The 17,235-nt window shown below is 37.6% G+C and overlaps 1 protein-coding gene across 1 annotated transcript in view; it reads left to right on the forward strand.

Moving 5' to 3' along the window:
- dnah9 (dynein, axonemal, heavy chain 9) overlaps positions 1-17,235 on the forward strand; it is a 126,025-nt gene that overhangs the window by 84,596 nt on the left and 24,194 nt on the right. Inside the window, 10 exon segments of the mRNA XM_077739642.1 lie at positions 212-406; positions 3,607-3,726; positions 5,010-5,198; positions 5,858-6,093; positions 6,169-6,291; positions 7,911-8,115; positions 13,654-13,818; positions 14,459-14,599; positions 16,834-17,004; positions 17,122-17,235. The exon segment at positions 17,122-17,235 is cut by the window's right edge and continues 9 nt beyond it. Of these exon segments, the coding sequence (XP_077595768.1) occupies positions 212-406; positions 3,607-3,726; positions 5,010-5,198; positions 5,858-6,093; positions 6,169-6,291; positions 7,911-8,115; positions 13,654-13,818; positions 14,459-14,599; positions 16,834-17,004; positions 17,122-17,235 (1,659 nt within the window).

Here is a 17,235-nt window from a genome sequence, read left to right on the forward strand (position 1 = left end):
TAGTGTGTAATTTTTCAAACTGCGGGCAGAGCAATTTACGGTCATTTTTATATATCGCCTGTTCGTTCCCTTTACTGGGCAAATAAGCAGGTTTGTATCTTGTAGTTCAGTATTCAGTGCAAGTACATCACCCGTCTTATGGTAAAGCAGTGCTGGCATACTCTACTCTCCTTATAAATTCAATAAGTGTCTATTTCTTCAACCAATTCAGGATCCAGAATTCCAGCCGGAACTCATTGCCTCAAAATCGAGTGCAGCAGCGGGCCTTTGCTCCTGGGTTTTGAACATAGTCACATTCCACAAAGTATACTGCAAGGTGGAGCCTAAGCGCCATGCTTTGAATAAAGCCAACACTGAGCTGGCTGCTGCTCAAGGGAAGCTTGCCACCATCAAAAATAAGATCAGTGTAAGAGATGAAATGAGAGATTTGTGTCGTTATTGTTGTTGTTGTTGTTGTTGTTTTTTACAGGACAAAGAAAAACCAGGATGCGAGTTGTAAAAAAAATCAATAGAATGTTGCATACTAAATAATCTAAAACTGACTTTTTTTTTTAAATGCAACAGAATTAGACCCGACTATAAAATAACTTAGTTATTATTTTCTGGGGTGATTGTATTTTTGTTTGGTTTCTTTCTCTGTTGTTTCCGTGTTTAAATTTGATTTCATTCTGGTTTTTTGCTCCGTGTATCTCGTCCTTGTGATTACTAATTCATTCACCTGTTGTTGCTTGCTTCATGTGTCTTGGCAATCAGCCTCCCCTCTTCTTTTTGTGCTCACTATCTGTTCATTGCCTCATTATTTGTCTATTTCATCCCACATTTTCTCCTCAGTTTTCTTGGAACAGTGTTTCTCTTACACCATAATTTTCCTCTCTTCCTGTCCTCCCTGGTTCCTGTCGTTTTTAGTAAATTGTGTGTTAATACCATACCTTGTGTTTATTTAGAGATCTTAGAATTCAAAACATTTTCACAACCTTCCCTTGGCTAACTGCTTCCTTAGACTGTGGTCCAACCCCTGTCTGCCCCCTGCCCGCCTCCCACTTGAAATGAGCTAATTTATGGTGTTTTAAAGGCTAATGAGTTGCATGTCTTTTAGTGCATATTCCATTATGCAATGTAGCATCCTGTGGTTTATAGCCTAGTATGGCCTATAATATATTAACAAATAATTCTCTTGTCAAATTTGGTGGGTGCAGTTTATCATCAGGTCCACATTATAGCTCAAAATACAACAATGTTTTTTTTTAAATGCCCATTATATCCATTTAGACTATAGGAGGTTCTGTTATGATGCAATTGTTCACATTTTTGGTATTTCATCACAGCAAAGTGTGGTAAAAATCACCATATTTTATAAGAACGACTTGCCAAAGCAGATGGCTCACTTTCGGAGTGTTGTTGATTTTACAGTATTTAGGGGGTTGGAAATAAGGGATTGCTTCAGTTGTTTTCTTATCGAATTCCCTCTGAAAGGGACTGCAAAAAATGAAATAGATAGCTCCCAGTGATAGGATATTAAAACCGTTTTTTTGTCAGATCGCCATAACTGTATGATTAGGTCCATATAAGATCCCATACACCACTACCCCGCACATCAAATGTTTCTTAAAGTGCTTAACAATACTTCCTCATTTGAAGATGTAGTTGTGCACCATTGTAAAACACTGAACTGCATTTCCCAAAATGGTGTGGCAGCCACCTATTCCCTACTAAAATGCAGATGCATTCCCAGCATTGTATTCCTGGGGCGCCATTCGAAGACTTTCAATTTACCAACTATATGTCATATTTAGTATGACTACATAAGAATTGAAAATGGCATCATAAAATGGTCATTTTTTTCATTGGGCCATTCAATAAACATAGCATAACAATGGTCAATAGAGCAGGTCCTATGGAATATATATGGATTGCTCAATTTTCAATTGGCTTGGTTAATCATAAATATCTGAGATGCAATAGTTTTTCACTGCAATATTTTCCTGAATTCCATCTTGAATCAGACACATAAATGTTTTATTTTTGTTTAGTCGAGCCTTAAGGTGCCACTTTTGGAACAAGGGCTTCCTTCTTGCACGGCAGCCTCTCAGTCCATGAAGATGCAAAACACGCTTGACTGTGGACACTGACACCAGTGTTCCAGCAGCTTCTAATTCTTGGCAAATCTGGTTTTTGGTGACCTCGGTTAAATCGTCACCCTCTTGACCAATTTTCTCTCTGCAGCAGGTGATAGCTTGCGTTTTCTTCTTGATAATGACAGTGACAAAACAGTGCCATGCACTTCATATTTACGCAGAATTGTTTGCATTGTTGCTCTTGGGACCTGCAGCTGCTTTGCAATGGCTCCAAGTTACTTTTCTGACTTGTTCAAGTCAAGGATTCACTTTTTCAGATGCAGGGTGAGCTCCTTTGACTTTCCCATTGTAGCGTTTGTGGGCATTTGCATCCAATGAGTCTATTTAAATGGCCCCAGAGAAGTGACCAGCCGTAGTCACTTAATCACTCAGAAAAAGTTAAGAGGCCATTCTATGAATCTCATTTCACTGACAACTTTCTAAGTCACCAAAATTGCTAATTCGTGTTGCTGTATGTATATTTTTGACCCAGCAGATTTGATCACTTTTTTCTGTTAACGCATAATAACGTCATAAAAGAACAACCAAACTTCAAAGTATCTGTTCCAATCACTCTATCAGAGAAAAATCAGAGTTTTAAAAATTACTGGAAACTCAAGAGAGCCATGACATTTGTGTTCTTCACGAGTGTATGTCAACTTTTGACCACAACTGGAGGTTGAAGCAAATAAAAAAAGATTTATAAATATGCAAGAATGTTGTATGAATACGTCTAAACCCTGTAGGTATAGGATATATTAAGAATTTTATTCCACGGAAAGGTAACAAAAACAACCAGAGGCAATAAACTGAAAAAATAATTCAGGAGAGGAATTATTTTAACAAGTTTTGAGTGACATTTGACACATGAGCGCAGCCAGTAATTATATACTCCCGAGCATTTCATCAATACAAAGCTGGTGCAGTCCTATTTAGGCTTTTACTGTTCATTAATCAAAACTCAAACCATCAGCCTAAAACCCCTATTGATAAAAGCAGCTGTAAATAATTGTTTCTCTGTGACGCTTGACATTCACAACCTCAGAGAGCTACAGAACCCCAGCAGAGCGTGAAACTCTAGGCGGCCTGAGATGCTGTGGTGTTGTCTGCTGCTTGCGTCAAATCCTGCAGAGTTTACAGTGACGACTGTTAATAAGATCCAGCGTGACTTCTGTTTGTCATTTCTCATCCCCCTGTCAGATCATTTGGGCAAATAGTGAGTACAGAGGGAATAAGCAATCCTCAAACTAATCTCCTGAACCAGTGTGCCTACACCAAATAATCCTGTTTGTCCTTGTGCTAATTGCCTCAATGTGAGAAATAAATCCATTGTGGGCAGAATGATACATTTTATCCAACTTTTCACTTGTGCCCAACTTTTTGCAATTTACAGACAGCAGTGATCTTTGTGTCTGTATGTCAATGCTGTACTTTTAACAAATGTCAATCTGTGTTTTGGTTTTGTGTGCGCATGCATTTGACGGCATACCAGCACCTTAATGAGAACCTCGCCAAGCTTACGGCAAAATTTGAGAAAGCCACTGAGGACAAACTGAAGTCCCAACAGGAAGCAAAATCGACTGCACACACCATCACCCTGGCGAACCGTCTGGTGAGCATATCCATTTTGCTGAATGCCTTAGTCTAGAAAATGTCCACAGAATTCTTTCATTTTCCGTAACACTTATCGTTACAAGGATCGCGGGAGTGCTGTAGCTAACTAACTATGGGCACCAGGCGGGGGACACCCTAAATTGGTGACCAGCCATAACAATGCAAATTGATAGTCAGTCAGTAAGTGCAGGTGTGGGGAAAGCAAAAGCCCAAATGGCGACTAAGCAGAATAGTTAGATTTTCTGGATAAGTAAAAATTTGCTTAAGCTTAGTGTAAAAAGGTTGACAATGCTAAGTTTACCAATTATTGTTCCACAGGAAATGTAGAATAAATGTCTTATTAATAATAAGACTCTGTTAATTGTACTGTTAATTGCGCTCCCCCAAAACAATAATCTAAAATTTCGCCCTCCCCAACCAAAAATAGTAGTCTAAGTAACTCCCTGAACAAACTCTGACAGTAAGCACAGTCCTGCAAGCCACCAAGTAAATGTGCAATTACACTTTAAAAAGTTTCTTGAGTCAAAACCTGCCAGGCATCACTTTTTAATAAGAAAAATGGGAATAACCAGTATAGTATTACTAACAGTGGTATTTACCCGGCTTTTTTATTCATCTTTCCTTATTCTTCCTTTGGTTGAAAATAAATGAAAAATGAAAACACACAATGTCCCACTATTCCATCCTAAATATGTATTCATACCTATGAATACTGTCTATTTGTTAAATTCAAATCCAAATGTTTAGCATCTCTCTCCCTCACACATGCAATTATGTAATTCTGCTGACTGGAAAAAACAAACAAGAGGACTGTTGATCCTGTTAATCTAAATTGTTGTTTGGTAGCAAAATGCCTGACAGCTGCAATAATAAAGGAAAGTTTTTCCCCCCCTTGTCTTCCAGTCAGTCACAGATATCAATGCAAATGTTGCCAATATGCTGATGTATGCAGGGTTTTTGTGATGTATTCTAGAGAAGTTAAACTTGGTGCCCAAGGGCAGTCACTTGATTTTGGAAAAGCTAGGATATTATGTTGAATATTGTTGATCCCTGGAGGAGAATGGCATCACTGCCGCAATAAAGAGTAAAGGTGTTGTTACATGAGCAGAGAGGCAGTAAAGAATATAACAACCTATTAAAAGTGGACCTGAAGGTGGCAAACTTGTTTGTGAGGATATTTTTTGTTCTGCTCTCTTTCATGATCGGGTCTACAGATTAATTTATATTAGAATTTACTGGGAACCCTTTGGGAATATTTTCACATTGTGTCTTCTATTTCAGGTGGGAGGTCTCGCATCAGAGAATGTACGCTGGGTAGAAGCTATTGAAAGTTTCAGAAAACAGAAAATGATGCTGTGTGGAGATGTCCTCCTCATCACTGCTTTCATTTCCTACTTAGGCTACTTCCCAAAAAGCTATAGGTTACATCTAATGACTGAGAACTGGAAACCTCACCTTACTCAACTCAGGGTGGGTAGTTTTTATCTGTTTGAGTGGTTACTGTCAATGTCCATAAAGTTCCATAACATGTTGAGAAAAAGAGTGCTTCCCTGTAGAAGGTACAATTGCCTCCGAGGCTAAAGAACAGCACATTTAATTTCCATTTATGGAAATCAACTCTGCACCCAGGGCACAACCTCTCATCTTACAAAACTAAGTCCCGGAAGCTTTTGAAAAAGCCTGCAGTACCAGATATTGCCCTGGGTCAGGCTACCTCACTTGCAGAAAAAGACAGTTTACATCCATACTCTATTTTAAACTGCAGCATCCAAATTAGTAACCTATTTAAAAGCTGGTTCGAACTTTGACAATAATCTGTGTGAGGATTAGGTTTTTATATTTATTTATATGTTACAATCATTAAGTTGCAATCTCAATAAATAATGAATTAGGGGGCGGGGCACTTGCATTTCCCGAATTTCTCGATGGAACTTGGGACACAGTTTAGGATTTGATACAAAAATGATATTTTCAAAACTGTTACGGTTGAATTGTAACATCGCTGTCCCTCATGAACGAATGAGTTGAAGCGATATATTTTGGGGCTCATAATTCTATTTTTAACTGATGTTTTACATGAGTACTATAATATTATACTCTCTCTATCTTGCTTTGATATTTTCATAAAGGTTCCCATTCCAGTAACATTTGGCTTGGACCCGTTAACTATGCTCACTGACGATGCTGACATTGCCACCTGGCAGAATGAAGGCCTACCCGCAGACAGGATGTCCGCTGAGAATGCCACCATTCTAACCAACTGTCAGCGCTGGCCCCTCATGGTGGATCCTCAACTCCAGGGCATCAAATGGATTAAGACCAAATACGGGGAACAATTGAATGTCATCCGCATTGGACAGAGAGGGTAAGATATAATAGATAGCTGTCTATTATAATGAGCTGAAGATCTTTTATCTTGCTATGTATTTCATATGAAAAGATACCTGGATGTCATTGAAAGAGCAATGGCACAGGGTGATGTGGTTCTGATCGAGAATTTGGAAGAAAACTTAGACCCTGTTCTTGGACCTCTACTAGGAAGAGAAACAATTAAGAAGGGCAGGTAAATACAAATACACTGTATTCTCAAGAGCAATTAAAAAAATAGGGTTTGTTGTTTTAAATATGCAATGTAAAGTGTAACATACATTCATTCATTTTCTGAACCGCTTCATCCTCATTGGGGTCATGGGGAGTGCTGGAGCCTATTCCAGCTCACTTTGGGTCAGAGGTGGGGGACCCTGTATAGGTGGTCAGCTTATCGCAGGGCACAAGGAGACCAACAACCATTCACACTCACACTCATACCTAGAGGAAATTTAGAGTGTCCAATCAACCTAACATGCATGTCCTTTGAATGTGGGAGGAAACTGGAGTACCTGGAGAAAACCCACGCATGCAAACTCCACACAGATGGACCAACCTGGAATTGAACCCAGAGCCCAGAGCTGTGAGGTTGACGTGCTAACTACTCAAGCCGCCCTAAAATGTAACATTGTATGTTAATAATTGGAATTTTTCCTCTATTTTCATTACCCAATTTCTATGATCTTTTACAACAAAATGTAATTTGCCAGTTAAATATATATGGACCCTTTTTCCAAGGCATAGTTACAAATTTGCTTGCTCAAACAGTCCAGTTTTATGTGCCTATGCTTGAAGTGGTCCACAATTTATTCATTCATACCACTTAGCCCTCACAAGGATCACAGGGGATGCTGGAGCTTTTTCCAGTTAAATACAGGCACCAGGCAGTGGACAACTTGATTTGTTGGACAGCCAATCGCAGGAAAGTCCAGACCTGGGATGGAACGATAAATCTCTGAACGGTCCACTTCAAAACATGATTTCATTATAAAATGACACAGACACAGTTAATGTGTTACTTAATCACCAATTTAAATTTGTCATTCTTTGTCTCTTCCCCTTCCCTCAACTCAGTGGAGGGGTAATGTTTAGTTCTCCACTCCTCGCACTCAATACTCAGACTTCCATCATTTATAGTTTATTTGCCCTTTTGGAGGCAAATCATTTGAATCTTTGAAAACCGGCTTAATATCAAGGAAATATTTTTCAGCCAGTATAACTGAGCAGATGTTGCAACCCTGTGAAATGGTGTGGCAGCAATGTTCTTCTATACAAATACCAATGGCTATTTTTAAATGTCACTGGCTGTTGTGGTTTCGTATCCCTAGTTTTTGCTAACTATGACAGGACCCAGAGTCTCCTGTCTAATAAAAATGTGTTTTTTCATTGTGATTGACAGTCACAGTCCAGGAAGATTGCTGGTGACAGTTATTTCAGCCATGGGTGTACTGTATATAAAGTATAAAAGTCTAGTTAAAAACTAAGATGCACTGCAGAGTAACTAGTTCTGAACCTTAAATTTGGATTTTCTGGCAATTATATGCTGGCTTTCAAGGGCAAAAGGTCAAGGGGAGGAGTGGAAGCAAGAGAAGACAAATCTGAATATTTTTGGGGGATTTTTATTATTGGTATTGTAATGTGTTGGTAGTTTAAATTACTATTTGCTCCCCCACCTCCTCCCCAGACATGGCCGTAAAAAAATAATGTCCCTGGCACTATCATTTAAATGTCAAGGACTATCTATTAGTGTGCAAATACACATCACACTTCATCCGAGACATTCAAAAATTTACTAGATCTCATTCATTTGAACAGGTACATAAAGATTGGCAACAAGGAGTGTGAATACAACCCAGGATTCCGCCTCATTCTGCACACAAAACTTGCCAATCCTCATTACCAGCCAGAGCTACAAGCTCAGTGCACTTTGATAAATTTCACGGTGATGAGAGATGGGCTGGAGGACCAATTGCTGGCAGCTGTGGTTAGCATGGAGAGACCTGATCTGGAGGAGCTAAAGGTGAGGACACTGTAAAATACCGTCTGATCAAACATTCTGACTGCAAAGCGGAATTCTTGACAGAGCACTAATGTGTAGAATGCCACTGACACAAAGAGTGTTCGGACATGAAAGTGGTACCTTTCACAGTTATTACTAAACTAAAACACTGTCATTCTTGAGCTTAGTACTGTCTGCCATATGGTGTTGAAAAGAAAATTTGCTGAGAGGCTACATGGTCCAGACTTGAACCACACATAGTAGCACTCATTATTAGTCATGTTAAAACCAATTCATCAGCAAAGAAGCAGTATATCATAAAGCTTTAGAAGGTCTGGTCTCTTTGAATGATCAACTTTCAGATGGTGCCTTTGATTAACGGCTCGCAAAGTCGACGTGTGATAATTATCAGGATATAAGTCTGTTGCCTTGGGAGACTGCTACTGTTCTACTTGATGCTGGTCGATTGAGTTTTTTATACGATGGATTAAATGTGAGCAGAGCTGATCAAATTAATGCTGCACGACTTTAAAGAAAAGTTTTGATCTTGTGCGATTGACTAGTTGTAAAGGTGATGCATAAGTATCATTTATCAGTTGTACATATATTCATTTGTTAGACTTAGTCTCAACATAACTGAATAGTGACAGTTCTGATCGAAACCAGCTGTATGGATGAAGTATTCATGCAGGCTTTTACTGCTGCATGTGATACCCAAAAACTTAACCTCATACTACAGACACAGAAATGTCACACTTCCAAGCTGCTTGCTCAACACCTACCTTTTAGAGTTGGGATGCTATGTCACTAGGGTTAAAAATAATGAAACATACTGAAGTGGTGAAGGATCACAGCACATGTTCAAACAAAGTGTGAGTATTTCTGTGGAACCATTGTAATGTCGTGGTACAAATGAAATATTCTTCAGGCCTGGAAGAAACTAACCGGATCAAATCTTATTCTGAGGCCATCTACCAGGAGTATCTTGGCAATCGACCCCTGCCCTAAAGAGACCACTAGTCAATCACTAAACTAACCGATAAGGGCAATGTCATTTACATCCACATTCCCCATATACACATTTAAATTAATTTTACACCCAAAATTATAAGTTTTCAAGAAAATGGATGGCAAGAAGAAGCAGAAATAATATTGATGGCATTCATTTTAAGCAGCTTAGTAAAAACTAGACAAAAGTTTTAAAAAATTACAATGAATAACACATAGTAACTACCATGAGCAATAAACAAATAATTCAGTGTTGTAGCAGTATTCACAGCATAATAGTGTCACCCAATACTGTAATAACACGGGTCACTGATGTGTTCCATTAATTCATCAAAGGAATGGTACACTTTACAACCTGTATAAACACCATGTAATATTCAAACTGAACTAATAATAGCATGCTGAATTCCCCTGTAACAATTTTAACTTGAGAGGTTTTGCAACTATACATGTATAATATTCTTCAAAATTAATAGACATAATTCAAGGTATATACAGTCAGTAACTGCCCACATTATGTACCTTTTTACCCTATCTAAGATAGCACTTTGGTTCCACTTAGTTGATTGCTAGCTGTACCTTTAAGATGTCACTGCCGGTGTACTTTTGAGGATTAATGAGCACCACGTACTCATGAAGTCTATGACATAGTGCATGGATTGAATGTAAATGCAAGTGATTAAGTGAGAATATAGTGGATCAAAGCCCAAGAACCTAATGATGCTTAACACCCGTCTCATCAACAAATGTGCTCTTTTAATGTCAGTGTATCTAAAAGGGATTGGCTGGGGGAAACACAGTGCCATGGCAATTAGACAAATCACTGATACACTTCGGCGGTTCCACTGACAAGTGCGACAACTCTACTCTCCGCTTATGACATTTGTGGCTGAAATGTTGTAGAGAACAGAAGTTAATATAACTTGAATAATGGATCGAACAGACTTTCTGTCTACGTACACTATTGTTTCAACCAAAAAAAAAATACTTATGCTTAACATTTCATGAGTATTTTAGGAGAATATTTTTTAAATGATAGTTTTCAATTTTCTTCAAAAAATGGAAACAGTGGTATCTCCACTTAAGAAATTAAATTGTTCCAAGCTTGGTTTCGTAACTTGATTTTTTTTTTTTTTTTAAGTAGAGATGTATTTTAAATGGAAATGCCCCAATTGGTTTCAACTATTCTAAGATCCCCATTTCCACCTATTAAACTCCATTTCCACCTATTAAACTCTTTATAAATGACAAGCAGAGGTGCCTGGCTTCGTCAGTCCCACATGCTTGTTTAGAAACAAAAGACAGTTGTTGTACTATAAAAAAAAAAAAAAAATCTCTTCTGAAAAATTGGTTAGTTGGGTGGCCCGGTTAGCGTGCAGGCCTCACAGCTCTTGGGTCCTGGGTTCAAATCCAGGTCGGTCCATCTGTGTGGAGTTTGCATGTTCTCTCCGGGCATGTATGGGTTTCCTCCGGTTACTCTGGTTTCCCCCCAAAACATGTATGGTAGTCTGATTGGACACTCTGAATTGCCCCTAGGCATGGGTGTGGGAGTGCATCGTTTTCTGTCTCCTTGTGCCCTGCGATGGGCTGACCACCGATTCGTAATATCCCCTGCCTCTGGCCCGGACTCAGTTGGGGTATGCTCCAGCACCCCCCGCTACCCTAATGAGGATTAAGCGGTTCAGAAAATTAGTTGAGAGGAGAAAATTGGTTGGACAAGAAATGAAAATTTCAGTTGCACCCATAGCACAGCAAACATTTGTATACAGAAGAAGTTCGTGCTCAACCAAGCAAAATGTACAGATATGATATGAGAAGCAATTCAGCAGTTCAATTCAATCTAGCCAAAGCGTCAGTAGAATACTAAAACAAAGCAGCACACAATATCAGTTTGAGGAATATGTAGAAATAGAATTTTCTTTCATGGGGATCCTGAAAAGTGAAAGAAAACATGAATATTCTGAAGAGAGCTAAGGTTAAAATGAAGTTTATATGAAGTAATTTACTATTTTTAAGTCTGAACACAATAAATATATTTCATTAATTCTTTCAATTTCCAAACCACTTATCCTCGGAAGGTTCGAGAGGAGTTCTAGGGCCTATTTCAGCAAACTATAGGTCCCAAGCAGGGTGACTCCCTGTATCGGTGGCCAGTCAATCGTAGGGCACAAGGAGACTGACAAAACAATTCATGCCTACCACTCATACACATTTAGGGGCAATTTATAGTTTTCAAAATCCTACCCCACGTGTTTTTGGATTGTGGGAGGAAAAGGAGCTTCCCGAGAAAAACACACCCTCGCGAAAATATTTTATTGAACAGCACCTGGAATGATACGTATACAGGATGCAAATACATCCTTTCCAACTCTCCAATCCAGCCAAAAATGTTCTTAAGCTGTGTTTGTGTCTTCAACCTCCATGTTGTTTGCTTTCTTCTGACCTGAGACTTTTATCATTAGATGAATCAGCATATTTAATAAATAAAAGTATACACACTCTATGTCAGGGTGCTCAAAGTCTTTATATTCTTAGCAAAGAAGGTGGAGTTGTGAGTTTGTTTAATGAAGTTTAATTTGCATTTAACTCAGAGAGGAAGGCAAATAAAGAAAAAAAACGTATCCAACTCACTCGTCATTTTAATTAACACCGTAAGTTGAGAAGGGTGGCAGCTGGGAATAACCTTTATGAAACCACAGCCTTCAGAATCAAATCCTGTTGTGGGTATATAAAGTGGACCAATAAAACGACCCCCCACCCCCCACCACCAAAAAAAAAAAGACAATTTATATTGAAACACGAATTGGCTGTACCTATTTGTATTCATTTGTGTGACTTTGCACCATTCTACCTTTCATAGGCATTTGTGTTGCTACCAAACCATAATAGCTCTCATTTAACCCCACCAAATATGGGCTAAGGAGATTAAAATGTCAAGTTGGCTTTATGGTGGGTGCTCGGGGGGATCAATCAACAACCTCTTGCCACATTTACTTTCTCTGCTCTTCCCCCCTGCACATATCAGCATGACTGTATGCTTTTCTTCTACAAAATTCATACATTGTTCACAAATGAGAGTTAAAATGGTCTATTTCCCAAATTATCTTAACAGGGTTGCTCTGTGGCTCTTGTTTGTCTCAAAGATGATAGATTGCCTACAAAATATTTAAATCCTAATTACTATGTTCTGCTGACTGGTTAATTGTTTATTTTTTGCCAAGCAGGGGGTAATTGCCATTGCCAGTGAAAGCAAATCGCTATATGCAGTCTTATAATTGGATCTTTTGGGGAATATTTTGGGAGTAGGTTGAATCTTCTCTTGGGAAGAACATGAGTGGGCAAGTAGAAGGTCACTGTTGACTCACACAGGTCATTTTCTTAAGGTTAAATGTCATCTATTCAAACCTTTTTTGTCCAGCACTTTCAGGTTATTTCATAAAAGGCCACTTATGACATAAACTTTTTCCAAAGGCCAACTTTCCCTCATTTGAATGAGTGATGATAAATTCAGATATTCGTATAATGGAGAAGCTAAATTAGTTTTAACAATGCTGCAAAATAACTTTAATCACCACAGTGGGAGATGCTGTCATAAAGGGAACAATTAACCAGCATGATTTGCAAAACTCACTGCTTACCTGCTGTGATTTAAGATAGGTAATGAATGTTTTTTGTCAAGCGACTCTGAAACTATTCAGAAGTGAGGTGAAAGTGTGGCACTTATCTATCCCAACTATCAAATAATTGTTAAAAAAAAGACACTTTTACTCCCCTGTCATAATAACATACCAAAACAAGAAACTCTGTGATTGCACATATTGTGGCACTTTTTTTTCTTCAATAATGTACAGTGGTATGAAAGAGTTTGGGCACCAATATTTTTTTTTTTTAAGATTAATTTTTAGAAGTCTTTAATTCATTAGTTGTAGAGATGGAAAATGTCATTTAAATAATTTATTTGGCAGATGTAGGCACTGCAGACAAAATAAACCATATGCATAAATTTGAGCACCCAAACACAATGAAACAGAAGCTGCAACTAACTATGATGAAGGACAAAAAAAGGATGAAGAAAATTACCATTTTCTGTTGACACTCTTCTCCCCACAAAACATCTGACTAGAAGTAGCTCTAACTTGTTTTTTTTCCCTGAAGAAATACAGAAGCAAAGTTTGCGACAGAGCTTTATTCAAAAACGAATATATTATATTGATTCAAACCATCCCTAGCCAATCTGTTGCTAGAATTTTACACACCAAGGTTCAGGCTGCAGTGATTGGCAGACAATGAATATCAGCATCAAACCTGAAATTGGCTAATCAGGCCCTCAGCAATTCCTTTTTGACTCTGCTAGCAATTAATCAGATATTGATTTAGTTCTACCTTTTACATGTCCTTCAGCTGTAATGGAATTTACGTATTGGAATGGATCCATGAACATCTGCATGGACATATCTAATAATATTGGACAATAAAAAGAGTCGGATAACATGTGTATTAGCTTACCATGTAAAATATGACATTAAATCTTTTCTGCATTTCTCATTTTAGTCCAATCTGACAAAACAGCAAAATGGTTTCAAAATCACTCTGAAGACTTTGGAGGACAACCTGCTCACTCGCTTGTCCGCAGCTTCAGGGAACTTCCTAGGTGACACTGTGCTCGTGGAAAAGCTGGAGACAACTAAAAGCACTGCTGCTGATATTTTGGAAAAAGTAAAGTATCAAAATGTTTATATAGTATTGTGTGTGTGTGTATAGATACACACAAAACAAATAAAAAATATTATAAAAACATATATATATATATATATATATATACATATATATATATATATATATATATATATATATATATATATATATATATATATATATATATATATATATATATATATATATATATATATATATATATATATATAATATTTTTATTCTTTTTATTAATCTTTATTGTCATTGTACATACATATTGTACTTTGTACAACAAGCAACATTCCAGGTACAGCCCAGCCGGACAGTTATAACATACATGCATACATACATAGTACATACATACATTTACAATAGAGCCAGCCTGCCTGCTGATTTGCCATTGACGGCACTCCAGAATTAGTGTGAAAACTAAACAATGGGGAAGGAGGGCGCAAAAATGTAGCCTTTCACTCCCCTTCAAAGGAAGAGGAGTGACAGCAAGGGGATGGGGATTTTTTTTTAATAAGGGAGCAGTTTGGCAAGCTGAATTTTTTGCTCAAATTGTGTAATTGGATAAGCCTCTGAAGTTTATTTAATTTTTTCATGTGGTGTTCATAAATTCATTTTGGTTTGGTTTGGTTATGATTTTGTTTCACTGTAGGTAAAAGAATCAAAGGTGACAGAAGCTAAAATTAATGAAGCGCGGGAGCACTACAGACCTGCAGCAGCACGAGCTTCGTTATTATACTTCATAATGAACGACCTCAATAAAATCCATCCCATGTACCAGTTCTCTCTAAAGGTAGCCAATCTATTGACTGGCCATGTTCCCACACCCCTCAAGGGCCATTCTGTGAGATCCTTCTTAACACTCACTCCTCATTTCCGACCCTCCCTTCTCCATTTTCTCTCTGACTTTTATGTTCTTTTCCCTGTTTTATTGGGTTTGTGGCTCCCTAATGTGGTTATGTAGAGCTTAAAGTCTTTCATGTTGTCATCCAGCAAGCTCTAAGAAGAGGTACTTTGAGATATAGTTTGCAATCACACTCAACTCTCACCAGTACAGTTACAAACCCTGTAGTTTATTTAAAAATAAAACTGAAAAAAACACAATTGGATTCTGTTGTACAAGGGGAAACCCTTTATGATGTAGATTTAACAACACGAAACTCTTTATAATTTAAGTTTATCACACAATGTTAGAGCAATATATCATTGTCAGATAGAGGAAAATGTATTCTTAGGTACAAAGAATAATAAAGTGGTTGAAAGAGCCAATGTTCCCAATCAATACGAGACACAAATATCAAGAAACTTTATAAAAATGGATCGTTTCATCGCAAATAAGATTTCTAATAAAATCTTAAACAATCTAAGTAATTTTCCTTGGCAATAATTTTTTAAAAGTCGTTCAATAGATTGAGGGTGATTAATGTATCCCTTTGACTTGAGGTATTACCAGAGAAAAAATTGCATGGATTTAAATAATCCCAACTGTGTCACTATGCAATGAGATCAAAGGATCAGGGAACATCTCCCTCAAAATCCCCATCGCACTCCAAGAAGTGTAGGATGTTGTCCCCTCCTGTTAAAACCAAACGTTATCCATATCGTGGAATTGTGGTCTGAGAAAAGTCTCTGGCATCTTAAAATGTTGATCAGAGTTTAATAATGTATCCAAATTGACTGGTTTCACTTTTAAAACGTAATTTTACAGATTTTATTATACCTACAAATATTTCATATCTTTTTGCCTGACACAGTATTGTTTGCAAGTTTAGTCTACCCCTACAAAGGCATTAAACTGAAAGGCAGTTGGGTGTGGCATCTCCATCTGCCTCCTGGCTTTTACTGCAAGACTCAATGACAAATCTAAGATTTATTGATACTGCATTGTATGAAATCACTTAAATCTGAAGCTAAAACTGAGTCAGTGCATTCTTCCAGAAGAAAAAACAATTTGAGTTGGAGTCAAAGAACACATTTGACTTTTGCCAGAGGTTTGGCCTTTAACCTACTATACATTTGGAAGGTATTCTCATTTTACAAAATCAAGCTAATACCATTCAAATAAAAGATGAAAAACATTAAACCAATGGAAAGACATTTCCATTCAATTTTTCTTGAATATATTTTCCCATACTAATTCTAGGAATCCTGCCTTTTAAATCAGCTGTTAACTCCTTATTTATCAAGATTCTGTTTTGTTCATTCTCACATAAGAACTACAGCAAAAGCCCGTTGTTCTGTGCCAAAGAATTTATAACCCAAACAGCGGAGCCACAAAGAATGCGCTGGGGTCTAATACTATCTCAGCCTTAGCACAGGTGTAATAGAATGACAAATACTCTCTTCCTTGTAAGCATTATTACAGAAGTTAAAAACAAAGTGAAGAGTTGTCTCTGATTGCTCAGCAGTCCATTAACTTGTGCCCGTCATCCATGAGGTGTAGGTGATTCTGGTTTTTACATTTTTTTAAAAAAATAAATATTTAAGGGAGCATCCTTGGTGCCTGTTGCTTACTTGTTTGGGGAACTCTGTAAACATGGCCCCATTGTGTTCCTTGATCTGCATCTGTTTTAGTCCTGTTCACGACAAACAGAACCAATTCCTTTCTACCGGATATAATTCAATGTTTCCTATTTCAAAATTAATACTGGGTTTTTAAATATAAATCTTCATAATCTCCAAAAGCCATAACAATGAGAGACCAAAATTAAAGGTGAAGAATCTTATATGAGGGAAATTGTGAAATTAAATGATTTAAGGGAATTTTAGTGGTACGGCTAATATGCGTAAGCGGGTAATATGCGAGAAAATACGGTATGTTGCAAAACAAACACCGCATTAACTTTTATATCTTGGATATTTTTTAATATTTGCAACCAACTTCATTTTCAGATCTGAGGTGAATGTCTCAATTCAATAGATTGTTAATACATTTATTAATTTAATTAAAGTTTGAGGTAAGTAATTTGATCAGTCAGCATTGTCTGAGGAACCAAAGCAATGCTGACTTTGCTTCTTACTTCTCAGGCTTTTAGTGTGGTCTTCCAAAAGGCAGTTATGAAGGCTGAACCCAACGATGATCTGAAGCAGCGGGTGTCCAACTTAATTGACAACATAACTTTTTCAGTCTTCCAGTACACCACCAGAGGCCTGTTCGAGTGTGACAAACTCACATACATAGCTCTACTCACCTTCCAGGTAGGAAAAGTCTTGTTTCATCTATACTGGTTGGATGCTCCTTAGACCCTAATCAACTGGCAGTGTGCGCATCAAAATGCTGTCCAATATTTCTTTTTATATCTGTTGTTTCTCCAGATTCTTTTAATGAACAAAGAAATTACCCCTGCTGAGTTGGATTTCCTTCTGAGATACCCTGTCCAACCTACTGAAATATCACCAGTGGAGTTTCTGTCAAATAACTCCTGGGGA

This window comes from Stigmatopora nigra, chromosome 18, assembly GCF_051989575.1.
Source record: "Stigmatopora nigra isolate UIUO_SnigA chromosome 18, RoL_Snig_1.1, whole genome shotgun sequence".
Taxonomy (NCBI): Eukaryota; Metazoa; Chordata; class Actinopteri; order Syngnathiformes; family Syngnathidae; genus Stigmatopora; species Stigmatopora nigra.